At 34.5% G+C, this 22,639-nt stretch overlaps 1 protein-coding gene across 7 annotated transcripts; it reads right to left on the bottom strand.

Annotated features, from left to right (window-relative positions):
- Positions 1-146: 146 nt before the first annotated feature.
- On the bottom strand, positions 147-22,592 carry LOC141898702 (RIMS-binding protein 2-like). Of its 7 annotated transcripts, none has more exons than XR_012618588.1 (28): positions 22,514-22,592; positions 17,811-17,894; positions 17,044-17,127; positions 15,582-15,671; positions 12,365-12,487; positions 11,802-11,906; positions 11,670-11,720; positions 11,380-11,578; positions 11,022-11,117; positions 10,027-10,152; positions 9,837-9,883; positions 9,503-9,743; positions 9,263-9,403; positions 9,000-9,152; positions 8,731-8,924; positions 8,578-8,656; positions 8,248-8,409; positions 8,009-8,140; positions 7,747-7,923; positions 7,424-7,635; positions 6,008-6,175; positions 5,331-5,538; positions 4,633-5,210; positions 4,345-4,555; positions 4,100-4,275; positions 3,820-4,026; positions 3,447-3,516; positions 1,864-2,002 (listed from the first exon to the last, which is right to left on the bottom strand). XR_012618588.1 is itself a non-coding variant. In XM_074784751.1 (28 exons), exons 1-27 carry the CDS (start codon positions 22,586-22,588, stop codon positions 3,508-3,510), a joined length of 4,128 nt encoding a protein of 1,375 aa, XP_074640852.1. In that variant the 5' UTR covers positions 22,589-22,592; the 3' UTR covers positions 1,979-2,002; positions 3,487-3,507. The 7 variants fall into 7 exon arrangements, 6 of the variants coding, with proteins under 6 accessions (XP_074640849.1, XP_074640851.1, XP_074640850.1 ...); XM_074784751.1 differs by having other exon boundaries at positions 1,979-2,002; positions 3,487-3,516; XM_074784748.1 differs by lacking the exon at positions 3,447-3,516 and having other exon boundaries at positions 147-2,002.
- Between the last annotated feature and the right edge of the window lie 47 nt (positions 22,593-22,639).

Raw genomic sequence — 22,639 nt, 5'->3', positions numbered from 1 at the left:
GACAAATTTTTTCCAAAAGAAAGCACGAATTGGCACTACATTGACGTGCTAAAAACCATACCCATGGAATTATATTCGCCCAATGAATGAAGGAATTGAACTCTGACTGATATTTTACTAGAAAATATATTTATTGGTACATTTAATCCCTCGATGGGTTTATACATACATGTACATACAGTTATCGTTAATGGTACAAATTATGTAATAAATAAAATCCTCTAACAAACAATCTTTTAACAGGTGAGCAGACTTCTACATAAATAATAAATAATCTGATTTCATTTAAAAGATACAGCGGAACTAGGCTACAAACAGATAGATGGAGAGATTTTTGCTACTGTTTTTAGCTTAGCTTTGCTGTACTTTTTATGTGACCGAACAATGATAATTTCATTCAATAACTGGAAACAATAATGTATTTTCATCATTTGATAAATAAACTGTGATTCAAGCAATAAACTGACCATGATTTAATAATGGAAGAAAATGGTTGCTCCACATCTTTCCTTGAGTTATTTACAAACTCTGTATATATTACCATCTATACAATACACTAATGATATATCACAGCTAATAATTATTGATCTACACTAAAATACCAATCATACCTTTTAAGGTTTTATACTACGTGGTTTATGCTGCTACGTGCCTGGAAATAATGCAGAAAATAAACTAATCTAATTGCGCGTTTCTAGATTAGAAGCAAAATTAGATATCTGAATTGCTCTCATGATAATGACCACTGCTGAATACTTAGTAACATAATTTATGATTATGTGATGAATATAAAATTACAATTAATTGTGTCATTCACATTTTTATGAATGTATGAACATGGTCCCAATCATATACATGATTCTAGAATAATATCCAATCATATATAATCCTACATTATTTGAGACAAGCAAATCCCTTGCTCCTGAAAATTTTCAAATAAATATACCATGTTTGAGGTCTAATGTATGTTTACAATCTGTAAGTTGACTAGTAGTATATAACTTTTTAAACATTTTTCATCACATTGTGAATTTATTGATTTGCTTGCAATGAGGACTAGATTCATATGTAGTTTGAATTCTAGAGCCTAACATGACCAATTACTACATACCTAGTTTCATTACATTTCAGCCCAAATGAAGATTCTGGAATAGGCTGTTTTTGTTAGGTTGAATGGTTAAATTTAATACTGAATGTTAATATATACACTCACACTCTTTTTGAAGAGTTTATTTTCAGTTGAATTCCATTGAAGCCAATTTTGTATAACGAACCTATTCACCTTCATACATTCAAATACGTATTTGCTAACATTTAGCATGCATATGATAAAGTATTAGGATACGTCAATATACTGTCACGTGTGCTTTTAACAAAGAGATGTTCATTCATCTCTTTTTTCGAATTATGAATTTCAAAGTGTCCTAGATCAACTAACTTTTCACACAAATTCTAATACCTGACATTATTACAACATACATATAAGATATGATTACATGTAGCTGGTTGATTATCAATATCGGTTGGTAGTGTAACTATTATTTATATATGCAGTAAATGGATCTGCAATAAAGGCACATCATTCATTCCTTTACTACTTGTATATAAAACATACAGTATATACGTATTTACACATACAAACATTCTCACAACGGTTTTACTACAATGTTTCGGTTGTAAGTAGCTTCTTAGATGATAGCGCTCTTAATTGATATGTGATATGTATATAATGTGTTTGATCTTCAGTGGATGAGATTCATCTTTAACCTTGATTTCAAGTATATCCAATCATCACGCAATCAGTAGCACAATGCTACCGACTAAACTTCTTGAATATGTTGAATTTAAATCCTTTCTTGTCGCGTTTCCTGTCGTCGTCTACCAGAGGTGGTGTGCTGATTGGGGATGGAGGGTTGTTTTTTTCGTTCTTTACCTGATCTGCTGGTTCCAAAGATCTTGTTTCGCTCTTTGGAGATTCTTCGACTGCCGAGCTTTCCTGGCTCTACAAGGTAAAATAGAACTTTTACGTACACATTCGCTTTATGAAAATTCATTCAGCGTAATACGTTAGAAAATGAATTATGAAATAAACTATAGATAACAAGACTTGCAGTATGTAGATTCAAAGTGTTTAAGAATATTATTACTATACATATGTACTCTCATCATGCTGCGGTGTAAAACCAACTGGTTCATATGAAAACTATTTACTATACACACAATATCATAAATAAGTACAAACATTTAGAAATGTAATCATTCATAATCAATGAGAGGATGGTTCAAAACAAGAGAAAATTACAAAATAAAAAATACTGTCCTAACACTTCATGTCCACAAAGTGACCTAAGCTATCAAGTTGTGGAAAGTGTTCTATGATTATAATACTGTCATATAAAAAAATTGAGGAGAAAGAATGATAAATATTCAATGACTATCAATACATAATAAACACCAGGCAAAGGAGGAGAATGAAGATACCTTCATTGAGCGCGGAGGTCAACTGCATTACAACAATGGCAGAGGTTTACAAAAACAAGAAACATCAGTCAGTAGTAACCATAGAATAGTTATATATCCTGTCACAAGACACTCATAGAATTTTGTCAGAATACATGTTGTATGACATAAGAATTTTCTAGGTGCCTGGACATCCCATGAGGATTAACAGCCTTAATGGCTCTGTCCAGGTTCCTGTCATCAATTCTTTTCATTAATATTACATGTATAACATAAAGTATCATGTAAATGATAAAAAAAATCATAATCATCATATCGTAAAGCTGTATGTAATGTTTATTAATGTCAAAACGCAATAATATTACGATGAATCAATGATGGAAAATGTTGATCTGAATATGGTGAAATGTTTTACGATGGAGTTTCAATGGGTACCATAAATCATAACGTGAAAACTGATTATGTTTTGCTATTGTGACATTGTGACGGTGAGTTTCTACTGTATCTTCACAGCAATGTATATCTCTCTTCGTAAAAGTGAGTGTCTGTTCTAGCTATGATATATATATATATATATATATACCTATTCCTGGCTGCTGCTGAAGTTGTTGGTTTCCTACGCTTCGGTCTATTACTATCGCTTTTATCTTTAGTGTTATTCAGTACATCCAAAAATGGCAATTTCCTAGACTTTCCGACAATCAGTGACTTCACTGTATTGCCAAATCCTTTTTTTTGAGGGGAAGGTGATGGATTATTTGAATTATTTGAAGCTGTTGAATTTCCTAAACAATTTGAAGTGCTCTCCTTCTTTGTCTGATTAATGATTGCAGCCAACATTTCAGATTTTCCACCGACTGATTGTGACGGCAGTGGTTGTTTTGGTTTGATGTTAGTATTCATTAATCCTGAAGACATACCTCTGGTGTTAAGCTGGAGAAAGAATGCAAGGATGGGAAGAGAGAAAAGGGGTAAATTGCACATACATGTAACAAAGATACCACATAACAGGTACATGAAGTATACCAATATTATCGGCAAGATGTTCTAGTAGACCTATTCATAAATGAATTAATTGTTTGTTATAAACGAAATAAAATACTTTTCCAGAAAAATATCATATAAATCATTTTCATTTATGATATATTTGAGAAATGCTTTCAATCTCATTAAGTCGAAAAATATCACTTACAAGGCTTTAAGCTTTACATGCAACAAATTGCAACATTATGCAGACATTTCAGCCGCATACATTATACATTCATAGGCTTATATCAGGAATTATATGAAGATTTATAACAAGAGTCAAAATCAAATACCGGTAGCTCCGTGTAACACATTGTTATGAATCTTATTTACCTTGTCGCCAGATTTAGATCCTTCTGACTGTGGTCGAGAATCAGAAGAACGTAAAGCAAACAGTTCCTCTTCATCAACCGGTACTTCTTGTAGGAAGTTTGATGGAACCAATCCCTGGATACCGTTCATTTCACCGTAATAAAATCCATCTTCATCCATATCTCCGTACACATACACAATATCACCAGTACGAAAAGCCAACTCAACCTATTATAAAATGTTACTTTCTCTACAAATACTGTGAGATGAATGCGTATATAAGTATCTAGACACTATTTACCTCACTGTCAACATTCGGCGATAGTTCCTGCGGATCATAATCATAGAGAGCGATCATCTTACGTATAGGATCATCAGTATGTCTATTAGGACTCCGTCTGGTACTGTGTTCACGTGAGCTTCGTTGACTTCGTGGACTATGTTCTTTACTATGGCGAGGAGACTGACTAGTATATCCTAAATAAAAAGAATTAGTCCAATGATAATGGTCAGAACGTTGCTGTTCAATATAGTGACTGAACTTACTATGATTGCTGCCACTCTGGCCATTAACATGCTGTATGTGATCATGTGACAAAGCTGATGATGCTTTTGAAAAATCACTATCATTCAGCAGTTGTTTAGCAAGTTCAGGATCATCTAATTGTACTTCGGACACCATGTTATACGGAACATAACCAAGTCGGCCATTAGCTTCTCCTTGATAAAATCCATCTGCATCTTTGTCACCATAAATCTGTAAACAAATTCAGCATTTTTACAATATTTCAATGGAATGACTTTAAGGACACAAGGTTCGAGTTGCTGCTGTACCTTTATTAGTTGGCCTTCTTTGAAAGGCAACTCTTCGTCTGCTGTTTCAGGATTTGGAGACATTGAAATAGGATCATAATCAAACAGTGCTATATATAATCGACTATTTGATTCATCATATTCTATATCAATCTCTGCCAGAGATTCAGTCCCATCATCTTCATAATCAATAAGTTCCGATTCTGGAATGTCATCACGGATTTTCTTCGGCGAGATCATGTCATTTGATTCTAATTCGATAATACTTTCATCTCGGGCGCTATTCGGTCTGGAGTTTCGACTCCTCGCACTACCACCTCGTGAACGAGGGCTCGCTGGACTACTAGAGGTTTTTTCCACATTTTTTGGAGAATGCGGTACTCTCTTTTCCTGTTTATTGTTATTTTCGAAATCAGTTTTTTTAGCACCATGCTGAACTTTCTCCAGTCCACGTTGACTGTAATCATATGCTGTGTATTCTGGTGATTTTGGACTGCGTGGGCTACGAGGACTCGCTGGACTATTACTATAGTAACTATGATTATCTGTATCATCATCTGTGTTACCATCATTAGATAAACTGCTATCCTTTGTTATTTCTACAAAATAATCTCTAACCATTATCATCAGGGATATGACAAAAATATCAATGTTAGAGTAGTGATTTAAAAATTTGCAAATTATATCTTAGTTGAGTAAACAATCAATGATTAGCTTACCTATATGTGGTACAGTCATATGGATAGGTGGGGTAATAACAGGAGTATTTTCCTCTGATTCAGCACCATGTGGTGATGTTCTTATTCCTAAACTAGTTTTGTTATCGGCTGTTAGTTTGGTGGGTAGTTTATCAGGTCGATAGGACAGTGGTACTTCAGTCACCTGCTGAATTGGTGACTTTGATATTATACGTGGTCCATCGATGACCTAAAATACAAGTTTTAAACGTTGGTTATTCATGATCACCATGCATTGGCCTTTTGCTCATGGCATCAAATTAATCAGATGCACTAAATCAAATAACTAAATGCCATTCTGAACCTAAATAAATCAATAATCCAACAGGATAACATATATTTAACATATCAATCCTAAATGAAGTCCATTTAATTAGTAATTATATTCAATATTAGTAAAATAGGGTTACATTGATACACACACACACATATACACATATACAGTGAAAGAAAAGCTGAGCTAATCAACACGTAATCTAGAGTCAATTATAGTTTGATTATTCCTGTAAAGAATATTTAGTTTATCAAATCCAAATCTTTGCTGACTGCCAGTGATATTCCAGAAAGATAGGATAATTAGTCATTTATCAATTTCATCAATTTTGAGATTAAGTTGGAGAAGAAGATGAAGAGAAATTGTCAGGTCACATGTGTCAGACCTTTATTGGTGGTTCAGCAAACAATGCTACTGGCGTCTTGTCTAAATCAATTCGTCTTTTATCCAAGTCCGACATATCAGTTTCTTCCTCAACCTCAGCTATATCAGACAGTTCAGAGTGACTACTATCTACCATTTCATCAGGAAATTGAGGTTTTATTTCAGGGTTCTGAAATGGTACCATTCATTGAGTGGCAACACCATATGATAGGATCATTTCATAAACATACCAGAGTTCCAAGCATCCAAATCTCTGTGCTTTCTAGGATATTAATTCATTATTAATTGTTAATTCTACAGTTTGTGAATTGCTAGTTTAGAATTTAAAGGTTTATCAAACTTAAGATTTTTATTACATGAGTTATAAAAGCAAAAGCAAAAAGAACAAGCGAAGAATTATAAAAAGAAGCCAAACCACAAAAAAATATTCTTATCCTCTCTCTGTTGAGACATGGTAACATTTATGAAGGTAATTATAGCATTTAATAGGATTGAATGAAAAGGAACAAATTCAAACAATTCACATTCAGCCAGTTTCTTAAAAGCATTCTTACTGATACTTCTATCAAAGTTCTACCATTTATAAGGTACAAGTGTGTACATTCGAACTAACCATCACCAAGGACTATATTCTATCAGTTCACAGACTGGATCATTTCTAAGATTTTAACAGCAATTGAAAAAATTTTCTATGGCATGCATACTTTACAGCAATGTCCCTTTTTTCCAAAAAGAAAGTTTATCATCCCAAAATATAGAAGGCTAGATATTTTTCTTACCCAGTGAATACTATCAAAGAATGTACCCATCTGATATGCTTTGTAGGGGTCAAGTTCACCCCAAGGATTTGCAGGTTGATCGATTTTAGCTCGATTCAATGCTGTAAATCTATGAGGACTACTAGTTCTGACCAGTTTGACATCATACCACTGAAAGCATTGTTTGAATGTCAAAACTTCCTTAAACCTAATATATACTGTGCTTCATTCTGTACTCAATATTCTATTAAAAGTTCTACAATATCAGGTGCGATGAAAGTCCAAACTATAAGGATAAAACTGAATCAGTAATGTCAAAACTAATGATGAAATATTCAACAAAAAAGGTTAGTGATGTGTAATATGAATGAATAAAAGATGAAATGAAACTATGATCAACAGTGCCACATACATACACGTAATGGCCACTGTATGATAAAACAAGGATATCTTAAATATCTCTGAAATTATGACAAACATTACTGAGACATAGTTCATTGCATTGAACAGGTAAATGAATTGGGGAAATAAAACTACAAAACTCAAAAGGTTAGTAGAAAATTATATCAAATCTTAGATGCACATATAGTATATTGAAAACAATGTTAACAATTTTGAGTTGAGTTTTCATTCGTAATTGCTGATCCACAGAAACTTACAGGTTCTTCATTTACATCGGTGGATCCATTTATAAGTCCAGTTGTCGGAACACTATTCTTTTTAACAGATGTCGGCGTAGTATCAGCATGTGGTAATTTAGATGGTACAGAGTCTTTTGATTCTTTATTTCCGGCCAAGGTTCGCACAGTAAGAGCACAAGCATGTGGAATTTGAAACCGCAGGTGGGAAGCATCTAATATCACATGATCAGCTGAAACAAGGAATTCCTAAGCTTAAAAACTGATTTACAATACCGGGGTATTTAACTTATCACTGGTTAAGTTTGAATAAAAAAGTAAGCATCATGAAATGAATTTCATACCGGTTGGACTGTTTACTTCCTTCATTTTTACGCCATCAACATAAACAGCATACCCTGTTACTAATGCACCATTGGATGTTCCTACAGCATTGATTGTAACTGGTAACCAAGTTGCAAGAAGCATTCCATCCTGAGGACCAGCTTCAACTTGTAGGTCTAACGGTGCATCCGGAAGACCTTTAAATGAACAAGAAAACTTTTCTTTTTTAAGAACCGAATAGAATATAGTTGAATAGAGACATCCAAACCATTATGTACATACCACCAGGAAGTGTGTGAAATTCTACCGCAGATGACATGAATTCCATCTTTTTTAGATTTTTTTCCTCGTCAAATGGAGCTTTGAGACTTTTGGCCCGAACAGTTACCTTGTACTGAGCATTAGGAGAAAGATCTGGAACAGATGATATCCATTAACACACTGAGTTAGTTCACCCAAATTCTATTTAAGACAAGATCAGTAAGCTGAATTAAGATCTACCACTATGAAACTAAACATACCCGTAAGCACAATTTTATAAACACCAGGCCTTAGTATGCGATATTCCTTGTCATTGAGGTAGATGACATGTTGGTAGTTACTATTTCCCGGCCACCATGATATATGCGCAGATGTAGCTGTTATATTACTTGATTTCATATTTGATGGAGCAAAAGTTGATTCTGAAAATGAATGGCCAAGATATGGAATGGAATTAATGAATGTCCCAGGTATTAGAAAGATGAAGAAACCAAGAAAAGCACTACAATTTTAAAAGATCTAAATGTACTGATGATGATACTTTAAATGGATTACATGTAAGGTTAGATTGGTTAATAGAAATGAAATACCTTTTCCAATAGTAATAGTGCATTCTTGATCTTTTGATTGGCCTCTGGCAAGAACAGTACGGACACAGACACGATGAGACTGAAAGAATGCAAGATTGTTTTAATAACTGGCTATCAGTGTCATTATGTATCATATCTACGAACTGTACACACCTTTGTAGATGTAACTCCTTCAACAAGAGCACGAGTTCTCTCAGTCCCTTTTACTGAAGTCTTAAATTGACCATCAACATAGATATGATATGCTTGTATATCTCCGGGATTAGCAACATCTGGTGGAGCCCATCCAATCAGAATACTATTTGTAAGCTGCCGGTCCAATGTCAGTTTTCGTGGGCACGGAATATCTTAAACGATAAATCATATTACATATAAGAAGATAGATTAAATATGATAAGATTTTCAAAGGTGTTTCTTCATACTTTTCTGTCCTTTTGTTCGTTTTAATGAGCCTCCCTCGCCAGTACTATTGATATCTGATGATCTGTCAGTTTGAATATTGTCTTCATCTACTTCTTCAATGTCTTCCAGATCACTGAGATGTTCACTCAGCCTCCGTACGCGCTGCATATCCTCTGAGGAATAAGAATCAAATACTTAATACTTCGACTATAGAGAGCCAATTGTTAATACTTCTGTGCGTATATTTGTAAGAGTGAGGTGAGATCTAGTATTTGTGTCTAACCTGGTAACTCGGTGGCCATCTTTTCAGATTCATCACTGCTATTGAAATCTAAATCGTGCTGAAAACTACTTCCGATGCTACTTGTTTCATCTGATTTACCTCCGAGAGCTAAAGTCGCATGAAAATCATCCAAATCTTCATCTACAATGTAACAAATATCCATGACGTTTCAGGCAATAACAACATAGAAATCAATATACTGGACATGAATAAGCAAGAATCTTTTAATCATCTCATTACCTGGTACTTCAGCAACAAAGTTTGAAGGCACTAATCCTTTTCTACCATCCATTAGTTCACCTTCATAAAATCCATCCTCATCAACATCTCCAGACACCATAACATAATCACCAGCATTCAAACTAAGTTCAGCTTCTGGATTCTCATTGGGTGAATACGACACCGGATCATAGCTGTATTTGGCAACAAATATTTTAACATGTCCTTTGTTCAGCAGTACTGGAGGTATAACTGACTTATCCTACAGTGCAAAACATCCAGATGTATTCAATTACCAGAAATACATGTTAAGGAGTAAGACAGATAGAATAATGAGCAACAGGTTTGAACTTACGCCTAAACTCAGCTTTGATTTCAATATTTTATCTTTCTTTTCTTTTTCTACAATTGATAAAAGAAACACATTACTAGAAAATGAGTACACCAGCAGTGGTCTGTACATCGACCTCTGAGCATATAATCTGAAAAAAAGGAAAAACCTGGCAAACCATGTTATGTATCTGTATGTGTACATGTATCCATACCTGGAGACAATATATCATCATCTTCATCATCAGACATTGAAAGTGCACGAATCTTTTTGGCAATTGCTTTGATTTCGAGGGTTTCTTCAAACACCTCATCTTTTTCATCATCTCCCTCAACAAACCCTGCAAGGACCAGCAAGTCATATGTCACCTTTGCTATCTGATTCATAACCGATAATATTTGTAAATTCAGAGTTTTGAATAAACTTGTATAATGTACAACATGTAACATATAGTTAATGTACATCTCTTAATGCAAGGTCTGTATCTATACAGAGTCATTCAAATGAGTTTTTCAACAACATTTTGTAATTTTGTTAGAGTAAGGAGGATAAAATGGACACAGAAAGAAAATGATACAATGCCACACAATTAGACTAGAAAAAAGGAATGTCAGGATGGAAATTCAAAATATATGAAAACAATTTCATGCTCTTATTTTAAGAAAACATGCTTGATTATCAGGCATTCACATGCGAGTACCATTGGGTGATAAAATTTCTTGGATATGTACCCTGGATTGATTTTAGCATTACAAGGGAGGAACAAATATATTCAGGGTGTGATGAAGGGTAAACGTACTAAAGAGAATTTCAAATACCGGTAAATCATTGGGATTGGAAAAAACATTCAGTTGACATTTGAGAGATATGACATGCAGGTTCCTTGCAGATGGTTGAGGAAAACAAACAAGCGGAAAATATAACATGGAAAGCCAGGTAAATTCTGATTGAATATAAAGCATTTACTAGTAAATCAATTTCAGTGCATGGATACTGAATTTCAGTGATATCATGAAAATGCATTACGAAATACTGGGTAACTAGAGTATGTATGAAGATATTGACATGAAATGCAATGCTTAAATGTAATGATTGATTGAGATTTTCCCCAAACCCATTTATGCAAAGATAAGTAAGCAGCAGATGAGATCATTCTATGCGAGTAATCAAAAATCTCAAAAACATATTTTCAATGCCTATGATAATTACCAGTATCTGTAGATTTAATAGTACCAATAGTTGAGTCTGAAGGTCGTAATGACCGATCAGAATGAATACTGTTTATATCCCATACACTGTCCACATCTAAAAATATTTGTATTTCAATAACTTCTCACACAAGCACAACCTTCAATGTCAAATCAGTTTCAAAGTAGCCAATGCAGAATTCTGTTATAACTTCAAAAAGTACCGTAACATTAAGATAGTTTTCCCACTATCTACATGAATATTGAATGACATCAAATATTGTATGATTCGTGCTCATTGAAAATTAAATTGAAAAATGTTGAAATGATAAAGCTGATGGAAAGTGAATGAAATATTGGATTGGTTTTTTTATTCATACCTCGTTGGCGTCTTTTGGGACTCATTCTGGGAAGTAAGGCTGAATCCAATTTTGAAGCAGCATCTTGATCAGTTTGTATTTCAATTGATGACGTTGATGCATTTTTTGATTGTTTCTTCAATGAAGTTAGCTCCAAGCTCAGCTCATCGTGTTTGATAGCCTGAAGTTCACATTTTCTCTCTAACTCACGCAACTTGACCTGAAATTGAAATATTAAAATCAAATTTAATATATTTCTTGTTACAAATTATTGTAACAATCCAAATAAAAAAAAATGATTTTAAGCTGACCTGCAAGCTTTCAATTGTGTCTTCATGTTCCTTCTTAATATCATCCTGGACCTAAGCAGAAACAGAAACCGAATCTTGAGCTATAACTTAAATATGTTCTGTTCAAATGAAATAAACCTCAATTGCACATGCCTTATGTAAGTGTTGCACCTCCTCCTGTTTTTGGTGCAATTCTGTAAGAGCCTCTTGGTGCTCATCTTCTAATTGTTTCCGCTTATCAGCGGATTCACGATAATGCTACAAATAAATCAATCAATAATCAGCATGCTTATAATCAGTGTCTTTTGGAATGAAAAGATACTACCTTCTTCTTTAAAAAAAATGGTTTCAAAGAAAAATTTCGAGGACGGAAACGTAAACTCATTTTGTTCAGTTGTAGTCGTACATCTCATTGACATATGCAACTGACGCCACTGAATGCACTACTGGTAGTATGGATGTATATAGTATGTATGTTATGCATTCACTTCATAAACACTATGATAATACAATTATAAACACACAAATTACAGTTACTTAGCAATTAACCTATGGTATCTAATAGTTTGCACCACAAGTTCTCCTGTTCTACATATTACATATGAATTATGGAAATTTACAAAACATTTATTGCAATTATAATTAGGTTGATGATGGCTAATAATAAATGGCTAAACTCACTAGGAATCTCACTAAGTTCGCAATCGATTACTTACAAAAAGTAAAGCCTCCAGGTTGGCTACTTTGTCCTGCAAAGTATTTACATCAGATTTGGCACTAACAGATTCTTGTTCAGCAGTAGATAATTTATCACGCAAGAGTTTACATTCATCATTAACCTGAAATGAAAAATAAAACAGTTTTGAAACATTTGTGGATATATGTAGCGGAGAGGCTATTGTCAAGCTTGTCTATTTGTACCACGTTCTTCACGTTGATCTTATCTTGGAGTAATCAGTCTGATTACTCCAAGATTTTATAGACAAGCCTTATTTGTCAAAAAACATACATATCTCCAAAAACTCAGAAAGATTTCCAAATACAGACAACATTTGAAAGTTTTTTTTTTCAGTTTTCAAAAACCGTCTATGCATTACTTGTTCAATGCCACTCTCCTCATCTAAATCTGATGTTCCATCCATCAATATTTGTTTGTTCATTCATTGAGCTGATATTCCTGTGTATTGACTACTCAACCATATACAGCCACTCCTATTCACTTCTACAAGAGCTGCTATAACTAACAGCAGTTTGTCTCAGACCAACAGAAACCATAAACATTTATTAATGATGAACACATCACAATCATCACCGCTATGCCTCATGATTTCTTTTTGCCCAAATTAATCCATAGAACCATATCAAGTTACAGATCCCAGGCACCTATCAGCAAACATTGACAAAAACGATTGTAAACAAAACATGTGAAATGGATGATAGATGATATATCCATTTTTTGCGAACTTCGAAATTATCTTCTATCTAAGTAAAAAAGATTTTTTCAATATTGGTAATGAAACTTAAGCATTCTAGTATGCTTTCTTTGGAAAAGCTAGATAAGCAAGTGATATTTATTTGAAAGATATACATACATTTGATATATATTTATGGATCTTCAGTGCTAGTTTAATATATTTATAAGACCTGCCGATACATGGCAACAGGAACAAATGTCATAATGAGCCTTAGGGTAAAATGCCCGAACCCAACACTTTATATCAAGAATACAGAAGATTATAGTATTACAGTCTTAACTAAATTAAATGAAATTGAAAAGATGTGAATCATTAAGTCACAGTTGTATGTTTTGTTGATGCAATGGAATACTGTTTTTATCGAAATGACGCTTTTCTGAGATATCTTATATCTACATTGAACGCCATATGAAAACACATCACTCCATAACAGGAATGGAATTGATAATTTCACCTTAAGTAAACTTAATTACTTACTACAAATTAATTAATGGGAATTCCATTACAGTCATAGATCAGTCCACTGTCTCTCAAAGAAACAACCAGACCATGAAATCAGATTAATTCTACACCACATTTCAAATATAGACTTATCATCAATTCATCCAGTTATAAATCATGTGACTAAACCAAAGGAGTGATAAACCTATTCAAGGAATAGAGAGAAATCAAGAAATTCATGCAATATGTCATCATACTAACCTTATACTTCAAATCGAGAAATTTGCACCAAATATTATTAAGAATCTTCAATAATTCCATGTGCATGCTGATAACATATTGCATGGGAACACATCCATCCATTATGCCTCAGGATGCAACCACATTGTAAAATAAATCCAGGGAAAATTGAAGTTGATTTTATCCTTCATTTTCTTAACATAATGTTATAATGAACAATGACATGTTCCACTCCTCTATTTCGTTATTAGCACCCTTATTTTTTCGCCAATGTTCACAGAAACAAATAATTTTAATTCAAGCTGTCAGGCAACGGCTAAGAACCGCGATGAAAAGCAACAGTGTCACTTTCAGATTAAGAATCATGTTCTCTAGAATAATTTTGACAAATTTCGCAACAGATCAGTAAAAACTACTAGTACATGCTGCCATTTTTGAATAAAATCCTCAAGTTGAAAATAAGATATTCCCAGAACATACATTTACGGTACTGGGTAGTCAGCAAATCTAGTAGAAACATTGAGAAGTATGTTGTAAACAGTATAATCAGTGAGGTCAATGCAGTGGTGGCGATCATCTGGTCATTTTAGCTCGTGTTCCATTACGTTCAGATTAAATGACCATGGTACTTCCCTTGTTAAATGTCTGCATGTCCTTAAGCACACTAATCGCCTACACCCACAACATAGGAAATCCAAACAGACTAAGCGTTGACACGAAAAACCATTGATTAGTTCTTCAAGTGACAAGATCTCACCACCTCGAAGACTTACGCATTAAAAATAAATTCGGATCAAAAATCTAGAAGATTTTCCATTATCATTTCCGGGAGAAACGTGTAACGCGATGCTTATATAGATAGAGACTCATCTCAACAGACACGCTTCCATCTGAAAGCATTTATTAACGTCACTGTGAAGCGTGCAGTCAAGTCTCTTTACCTGCTTCCAATATCAACATGCTACTAAAATATGCATAGTTGACCACTGTCTCAAATATCAATGCAGGACAAGACGTCGAAATCTCTCCCAGCCACAGAAATTACATGGAATATAACCAGATTATCATACATTGATACCTTATCGAGAAAGAATGTGACGTCAGAACTGAAAACTAGTGAGATTACACTGTGAAGATATCGTGCGCGTAATAACTGAAATAATGAATGCCGCAGTTGATGATAATGAAGTGGTGTTTCATGTTATTGGCATTATTTCTATTGATACAGATTGTAATGACAAACAGGACCAGTTTACCGCAGGCTAAACTTTCGTGTCCTGAGTGAGATAACACTTGAGTAATTGTCACAATTAGTGCCGGGACTAAATCAGTGTAAGACTGATATGATATGTTTATTGACAAAATCATGTCGTCTTCAATATTGTTGTATTCCATTTTTCAAACATTGATACCGGTAGTTGGACCCGGCATTGCTGTCCATAAGAGCCGGTCAGTGGTAATTTATACGCCAGGGTTTAGTAAATTCATCAGCATGACACGAAAATTCATTTTCTCTTTGATTGGACGAATTTCTCATAAAAGTCCATTTGAAATTATGATTAAAACTCTAGCAAAATAGGCCTCAGAACTCAAAAATGCTCCAAATTTCAAAAATTATCATGGGCTCACGCTCCCGCCGCCACCAAAAGATTTATTTTAGCAACTGACATAAATCTCTTACCATCCCAAATTGAGGTATTACTACTCCAGCATTTTCTTATAGACAGCACTGGGACCAAATATAAATATCATGTTAAGAAGAATCAAATTCACTTACTTTTTCGATTTGTATAATTTGTTGATGAAGATCTGAGTTTTCTACGGCTAACTGAGTCTTCTCTTCACTAACTAGTTGTAAATCATTTTCCTGAAAAGAAGTCCATATCTATAAAACAGCATTACTAACACATAGATCTCACTCAAGTTGTATGTTTCTGTCAGGCATTTGTACAACTTGAGTAATATCTGAGTTGGATGGTATACGTTTCTAAAATAACCAAGTTGGCAAGTTTTCTGTTTGTTGGTGTTGACTGAATAGAGACAAAATTCATCATCATTAGGAGCATGTTCTCTTAAGGGGCACCTCACATTATTCAAGTTACTGATAGTAATTCAGTAACAGTTTTATGAAACCAGGTTCATGGTGATTTTAAATGAGGATGGCAGATATTTTCTACATTGTCATCATGTCATGAGCTACTATGTGTAATTATATATGGTACACTCTGCTGCATGCAAAGCCGAATTACCCATGGGAAAATTGCATTTGTCACTCATCCGACATATCTTTAGTTCAAAGTTCGAACGCGCAAAGCAGTAAATACGAATCTAAAGATGAAAAAACCAATAGAAAATCATCATGAGATATTAACTACTGACATTTGACATTAAACACCATGCACGTTTTTGAAACAAACCTAAAGACAAACTTCAAATTGCTTAAGGATACCAAAAACCTACATAGGGTAAGGGATAGGTCTTTCACCATGGAGGCAACGTGCTGATGACAAAGTGTACATACTTACTAAAGGGCTACAGCTACCATTCAGTGGGTTGCCCTTTGAATTATATGCAAGAATATTATAACTAGGATAAGGTGCCATCTGTGCGCAGTGTGGCAAACTAACACACGTCAATGTAAGTAATGATATTTTTGCAGGGTTAGACAAATTGAGCATAAAATAAATGAATAAATGACGAGCTTGTGATTCAGCAAATGTAGAGAATGAAAGTAATTTCTAAGCTGACATCGTCCGGTTCAAGCAATGAATGTGTAACGGACTTCCTGGTTTTTGTTGTTCAGTGAAGTAAAACCATTAATATAACTGTTGACTTATGATTCTACACATCCATTAAACTCTACATCCAATGTACTTTATCTTATTCATATTAGGCCTCTGGATCATTCCAGGCAATTTTCTAGGGACGCGAGGATTTTGCTATTATCTCGAAGAATCAAGTGTATGTTATATTCATACATCCCATTCAACGTTCAAATATGAAAACATACATTGCTCATATTGCTTAGAGCCTTGGTCGGGTACTAGTTGGCTCTCATGGTAGTAAAATTCAATAGCTTATTCATAACTATATTGATATCAGAATATGGTAAAGGCCAGACATCAATTAATTATGACAAACTCTGCACGGTATTATGTGCAGTAATATGCATGCTGGGATGATAGGAAATTCCTAGTGGCAAATGCTCATTTCTAACAAAATTTGTACATGAAACTCACCAGCTTATTTAAATTTTGATTTTGAAGTTCCTTTTGAGCAATAAGATGTTCACACTCCGAGCGCTTGGCCTGAATTTCCTTTTCCTGTGAAGCAATAATGAAAACATAGTGACCATCAGATTAGAGAATGAGCCAAATATGAGTCAATGTGGATCGACATCACTAGTCTAGACGTATATGAATGTCCGCAGTGAGACATTTTTGGAGAAGTGAAATGCATTTGCAGTAGTATAGGATAGCTGATGATGTCTGGATTATGAAACAAGATAGAATTTGATATCAATTTCTTTGTCGATAATATAGAAACTCAAGAAGAGACACCCATGGATCCAGTTCCACAGTTGTGAGTTAAATTTGACGCTAGAAACATTGAAAATGAAATGATTTTAACTTAGGGTTAACTCTAACTCACAATTGTGGAACTCGGCCCTGGAGGTTTGCTGGCTCTTTCGGTTATTATTTTACATTCTGCTGCGCAATGAATAGTTTATTATGCTGCAGCATTGAGAATTGAGTGAAAACGTTTCATGAAAGAAAGCTGCTTCGTAGATCTTAAGATGATCGGTTGTTGCTCATAATGACCATTAATGAAATCTCCACGGAGTTTTAAACACATCCTTATCGAACTAAACACACTACATATAAATCATGCTTCTGAGGCAAAAACTGATCAAAACAAAGAACAAATTACAACAAATGGTAAATTATACAGGAACTTTCTGTTTTGTATGACAGTCAGCCCCATTTACTTCTACAATGAGACTTACTAGTTTATCTCTTTCCTTGAGCTTTTCATGCAGGTTCTTTATTTCTTCTTGAAGTGTCTGCGGAGAAACTTCTTCGTTCTGAACCTAGGAAATAATGATAAGTTGGTCAATTCAGGAGAGACTAATTGAAGGAGTGGAGTCTATGAGGCAATGTATGCATTCCAAGGCTAATTGGGAGCAAAATCCAATTTCAATCGGTTCTAAACTGATGGTATCTCACTAAAGGAGCGGCGAAGAAAAATCACAATGAAGCTTTAGACTCCTACAGACATTAATGTAGAAATTAATCATCCTTCACAGTAATTAGTGCGATGATGATGGTTTGCGAACAATAGATCTCACATTCTACCATTCTACTGCTGATGATGTCTCAAAACAAAGTGTTCATTAACTGACTCGATTTACAATCAATTTCACGAGAACAACCACACCTCTCCTACCCTGTCGATTTTAAAGGTGTTCCGAAAACCGCTGATCAATTATCAGCTTTATCTAAGTGTAAAAACCGTTATAACACCCAGACTGAAAAATTGTATTGAGAAGCAAAATGCGTGAAACTGCTCAGCTCTTACAAGCGCTTATAAGTTATGGAAAGACTGAAGATCCTGATTTCCAAAAGAAAATGTGATAGCGCAAATGTATAGTTGATCTGATGAAGTACTATTGATCATTTTTCACCAGCGACCATCAATAATTGCCTCGCTCCTCTCACATTCATACCCATTCATCTTCCTGACAAAACATTGTCCCAAAATCAATAGACATTGCCGACATTCATAAGGCAAAGGTAAGACATAATATTCCATCACTACAACGAAAGCTCGATCCATGAAATCAAACTAATGCATTATACGTCAGGATGAAACACAATGAATACATAAAAAATCCCAAAATTAGTCCAGAAAAGGTTCTGTGGGACAATGTATTGTAGCTGAATTTTTATAGATACCAGATGATGGGCGCAAAGCCACATCTTTTCAGCAGAGCTCTATCAATATTGGGTGATGATTGCATGTAGAATATACAAATTGTCGTTAGAGAATAGCGATCAGAGTCCCAGTCATTCTAAATCTTAGTGAACAAAACCGCCAGTTATATAGCGGTCTTGTTTCTGTTCTGGGAAATGTTCAGATGTTACTGACTTCCAGATACGGTATATCATAGACCTTACATAATTGATTTGAATGGTTGAATTCCACCTCGGACAAAGAGCTAGAGGCTCTGACTTTGACATCAGGACATTCAAGATAATTAGTTACATGGCCCCAACAGGAATGTCTGAAGCGGACAGGTCGCTCGACATGTAGTTGCAATTTCGATCTGAACATGGATGTATACACGTACAATGAGCAACACGATTCATAGTAACAGCAGAAAATGTCAGATAATCAGGTCGTTATAGAAGTGTCTCATGCAGAGCAATAGAAAGCTGTGCGAATGGTCATATATTGACCATGAAGTCGAGAGTTGAAGTAATTCCCGTCATCGGTTGTAGGCTTAACCTATCTTTAAAATGATGAGACCTGTTGTAGGCTTTACAGGTAACCTATCTTTAAAATGATGAGACCTTTTTTCCAATTAGAAATGTATCCATCAAGTAAATCTAATTTTAATATGATAGTTGCCATGAAGGGAAAATCATCAGTAATTGTTCCATATATTTTTGATATGCTAAGTCCGGTTGTCTTGGTAACTAAATGATTATAATGAAACTGACAAGACTTTATTGTATAGGTTTTAAATTCATGACAGCTTTCTCAAACTTCATTTATCGGCATATCATCAAAAAACATGACCTGTGCCGACAATTATTCATAGATGTTGTAGAAGAACATTAAAATCAGGCTATAACGCACAAATGCAGTTATGACGTTAATTGCTCATTGTGGCAATTATTATGAAACAATGTTCATATCACAGCTGATTGAACATACACTCAGGCAAACCAGGGCAGTGTTTCTACCTCCCTGGTAAAACTGAAGAAAAACATTTGAACTGAGAAGAGACCAACAACCATCTAACAAATGAATGTCCAAGAATAGAATTGCCACCAGAGCCTTATCACTTACTAGATTAACCTCTCTTTCAAGGAAAAACTTTGTTCCAGCAACAAATAAATTTGTGAGAAGTTTAGCATCCATCCTTTACAGCAACTGGTTCGTTTCTGATGTGAGGAACTTTGAAAATGTGCTAATTCAACTGGTTTTGACACCCAGCTCGGCAAACAATATCCAAATAAGGACCAGACACAGCATGACGTTTCACATCCTCAACGGGTGTCATATTGAAATAACCCATTACATCACAGCTATCATGAAAATATTTCTCTATTATCAACAAGTTAATTTTGACTTTTGGTTTTAATTTTCATGTGAGGATTATCTTAAGTTAAGTATATCAAGACATCAAATGTCATTTCAATTTTTCCTTTGGCTAGCCAGTATATCATTCTACATGATGAAATATTTTCATTAATATTTGATCAATCGACATACATATACACTCATTCTTTACGTTACAAGAATGGTGGTGAGAAACAAAGTCAATTGCACAGGTAGGTAAATATGCCCACTGGCAACTAACATGAAATATTCATGAATTCATAACAATATCAAATGAAGCTTATCCTATTGAAACAGGTAATTATTGGATACTTTAGATGATTATTGGTGCGAATTTTTCGTTGCGGTTGAGCCGAAAATAATCGATATTTCTTTCGATGGATTGAAAGGTCGAAGGTAAACGCGACATGGATATTGCCCTATCATAGTACACACGATATTGACAAGAAAATAAATTACTTTCCGAAGGCAATCTTTAATGGTTAAAGAGCCCCTGCTTGAGTACCAGACCCTGTATTGGGTGAAATGTATGAATTATTGGGACTACGTCTTGCTTTCAGGCGATGTTCATTCTAACAAATCACTCGACTTCATTAATGCTACTACTTCATTACTGAGAAACCAGTACTAATGACTGAGCTAAATGGAATCGACTTCAATGACTTTAAGATGAGCGTAATTCAACATCTAAGCTAGAAAACAGGAAACATAGTTATACCCAGCGCCTATAAACATGTAATGAATCCGAGAGAGACTTTTATTTGGGAATCAAGACAATCTGTATCCTGCTAAAAGGTCAACAAAGCGATGATGAAAACAAATATGACGATCATATCAGCAGTAGTAGGGTATCTAACATATAGCAGTAGCATTGGCTGTCAATTAATAATCCATCTTCAAGTCTAGCTATCAATCAATACGTATTGACAGTAATTCCTTATTACTATCATACACACCATGTAACCAAAACTATAACGGCCACATACTTTGCAAATATACATATTTTCGTGGGGAGTTCTAGTGAGATCTTTCTCATGAAATCGCCTGCATAAAATACAGCGCTTTCCTGCAACGCAGAACATCAAAAGCAAATGACATTGATTGAAATCGGAGCGTTTCGTATACAGCAGCATCTCAGCTCATCTGACCTCCTAGACTTAATGCGTTACCAGAAAAAATACTTATTAAAGATATTACTAGAGACACTGTCAATTGATCGGAACCTTGTCAATTCATTACAATGATATTACATAAATAGAACTAGCCACAGGGTGGAATATTTGATTCAATTGTTGTGTGCAATCAATGTACCGGTACACTGTTTATCAGGGTTGGGTTATATCGAAAGAATCTGAATAAAACTAGAAAGTACTAAACTAGAATGCAATTAATTATTATGGGATTTCTTACGTTGAATGCGATGTTTGAATTTTATGACTGTAGCTTTCATTCTCAGAACCACAAGTAAACAGATTGAAGGAAAACCTTTTGTCATGACAGATGTTGAAAAAGGAGTTTTGTTTGACAGCAAAGATCTTTTACATACTATGGACACTTATCAGAAGAAATATTTCAAAAATATCAAATCAAATCATGATTACATTCACAAGTATAATAATGACACAGAGTATCATACAATAAACAGATTAATGAGCTCACCTTGTAGTAGAATAATATATCAACTGAAACTGTGTAAATTTCTACTGGAAACAGCAGGCAATTTGGAAAAATCCATGTAAATATACAATTCTATTGCGAAATTCACTAGAAGGGACGTATAATCTGTGACGGCCTTTCACGGAACGGGCCACACCATCGAGGGGAGATAGGTTGCCGTGGTAACAGGTAGAAGCCAGAGACGTTGTCGTGCGCGAAGCTGTATATTTGACAGGAAGAAGCAGAATACTGCAGACACAGTCAGCATTTTCAGATAGAATTAAGTCTCCCCCGCTTCGGAGAAATCAATACTATTGTCTGTTACAGAACGCATAGCGCAGATTGAATGGGAATCAACTATCAATTCGCAATCTTCATAAATCTTTAAACCACACCGATGCATGAAACAAAGTATTCTATATTTCAGATATATATATATATATATATATATATATATATATATATATATATATATATATATATATATATATATATATATATATATATATATATATATATATATATATATATATATATATATATATATACCGACGATGAATGTTGATGATATTAGAAAGGGCGGACAAGTACTGTTTTGAAGCACCGTTACAGTAATTGAGGGGGTCCATCAAGTGAAATTATATAGATAACTTTTCTTCATATGATTATCTACGTAATGAAACCTTTGAATATATAATTGGATACCTGAGATGAGGACGAGACAGAATTGATTGCCACTTGGCGCTCGAGACGCAGTCGTTCCATAGCGGCTTGTCGCATGATTTTCTGTAATTCATCTCGATCTTCATATTTATCAGAATTCTTTAAAAA

This window comes from Tubulanus polymorphus, chromosome 2 (assembly GCF_964204645.1).
Source record: "Tubulanus polymorphus chromosome 2, tnTubPoly1.2, whole genome shotgun sequence".
NCBI lineage: Eukaryota > Metazoa > Nemertea > Palaeonemertea > Tubulaniformes > Tubulanidae > Tubulanus > Tubulanus polymorphus.
The sequence above is the reverse complement of the archived record's forward strand: the minus strand, read 5'-3'. Positions and strand labels throughout refer to the sequence as shown.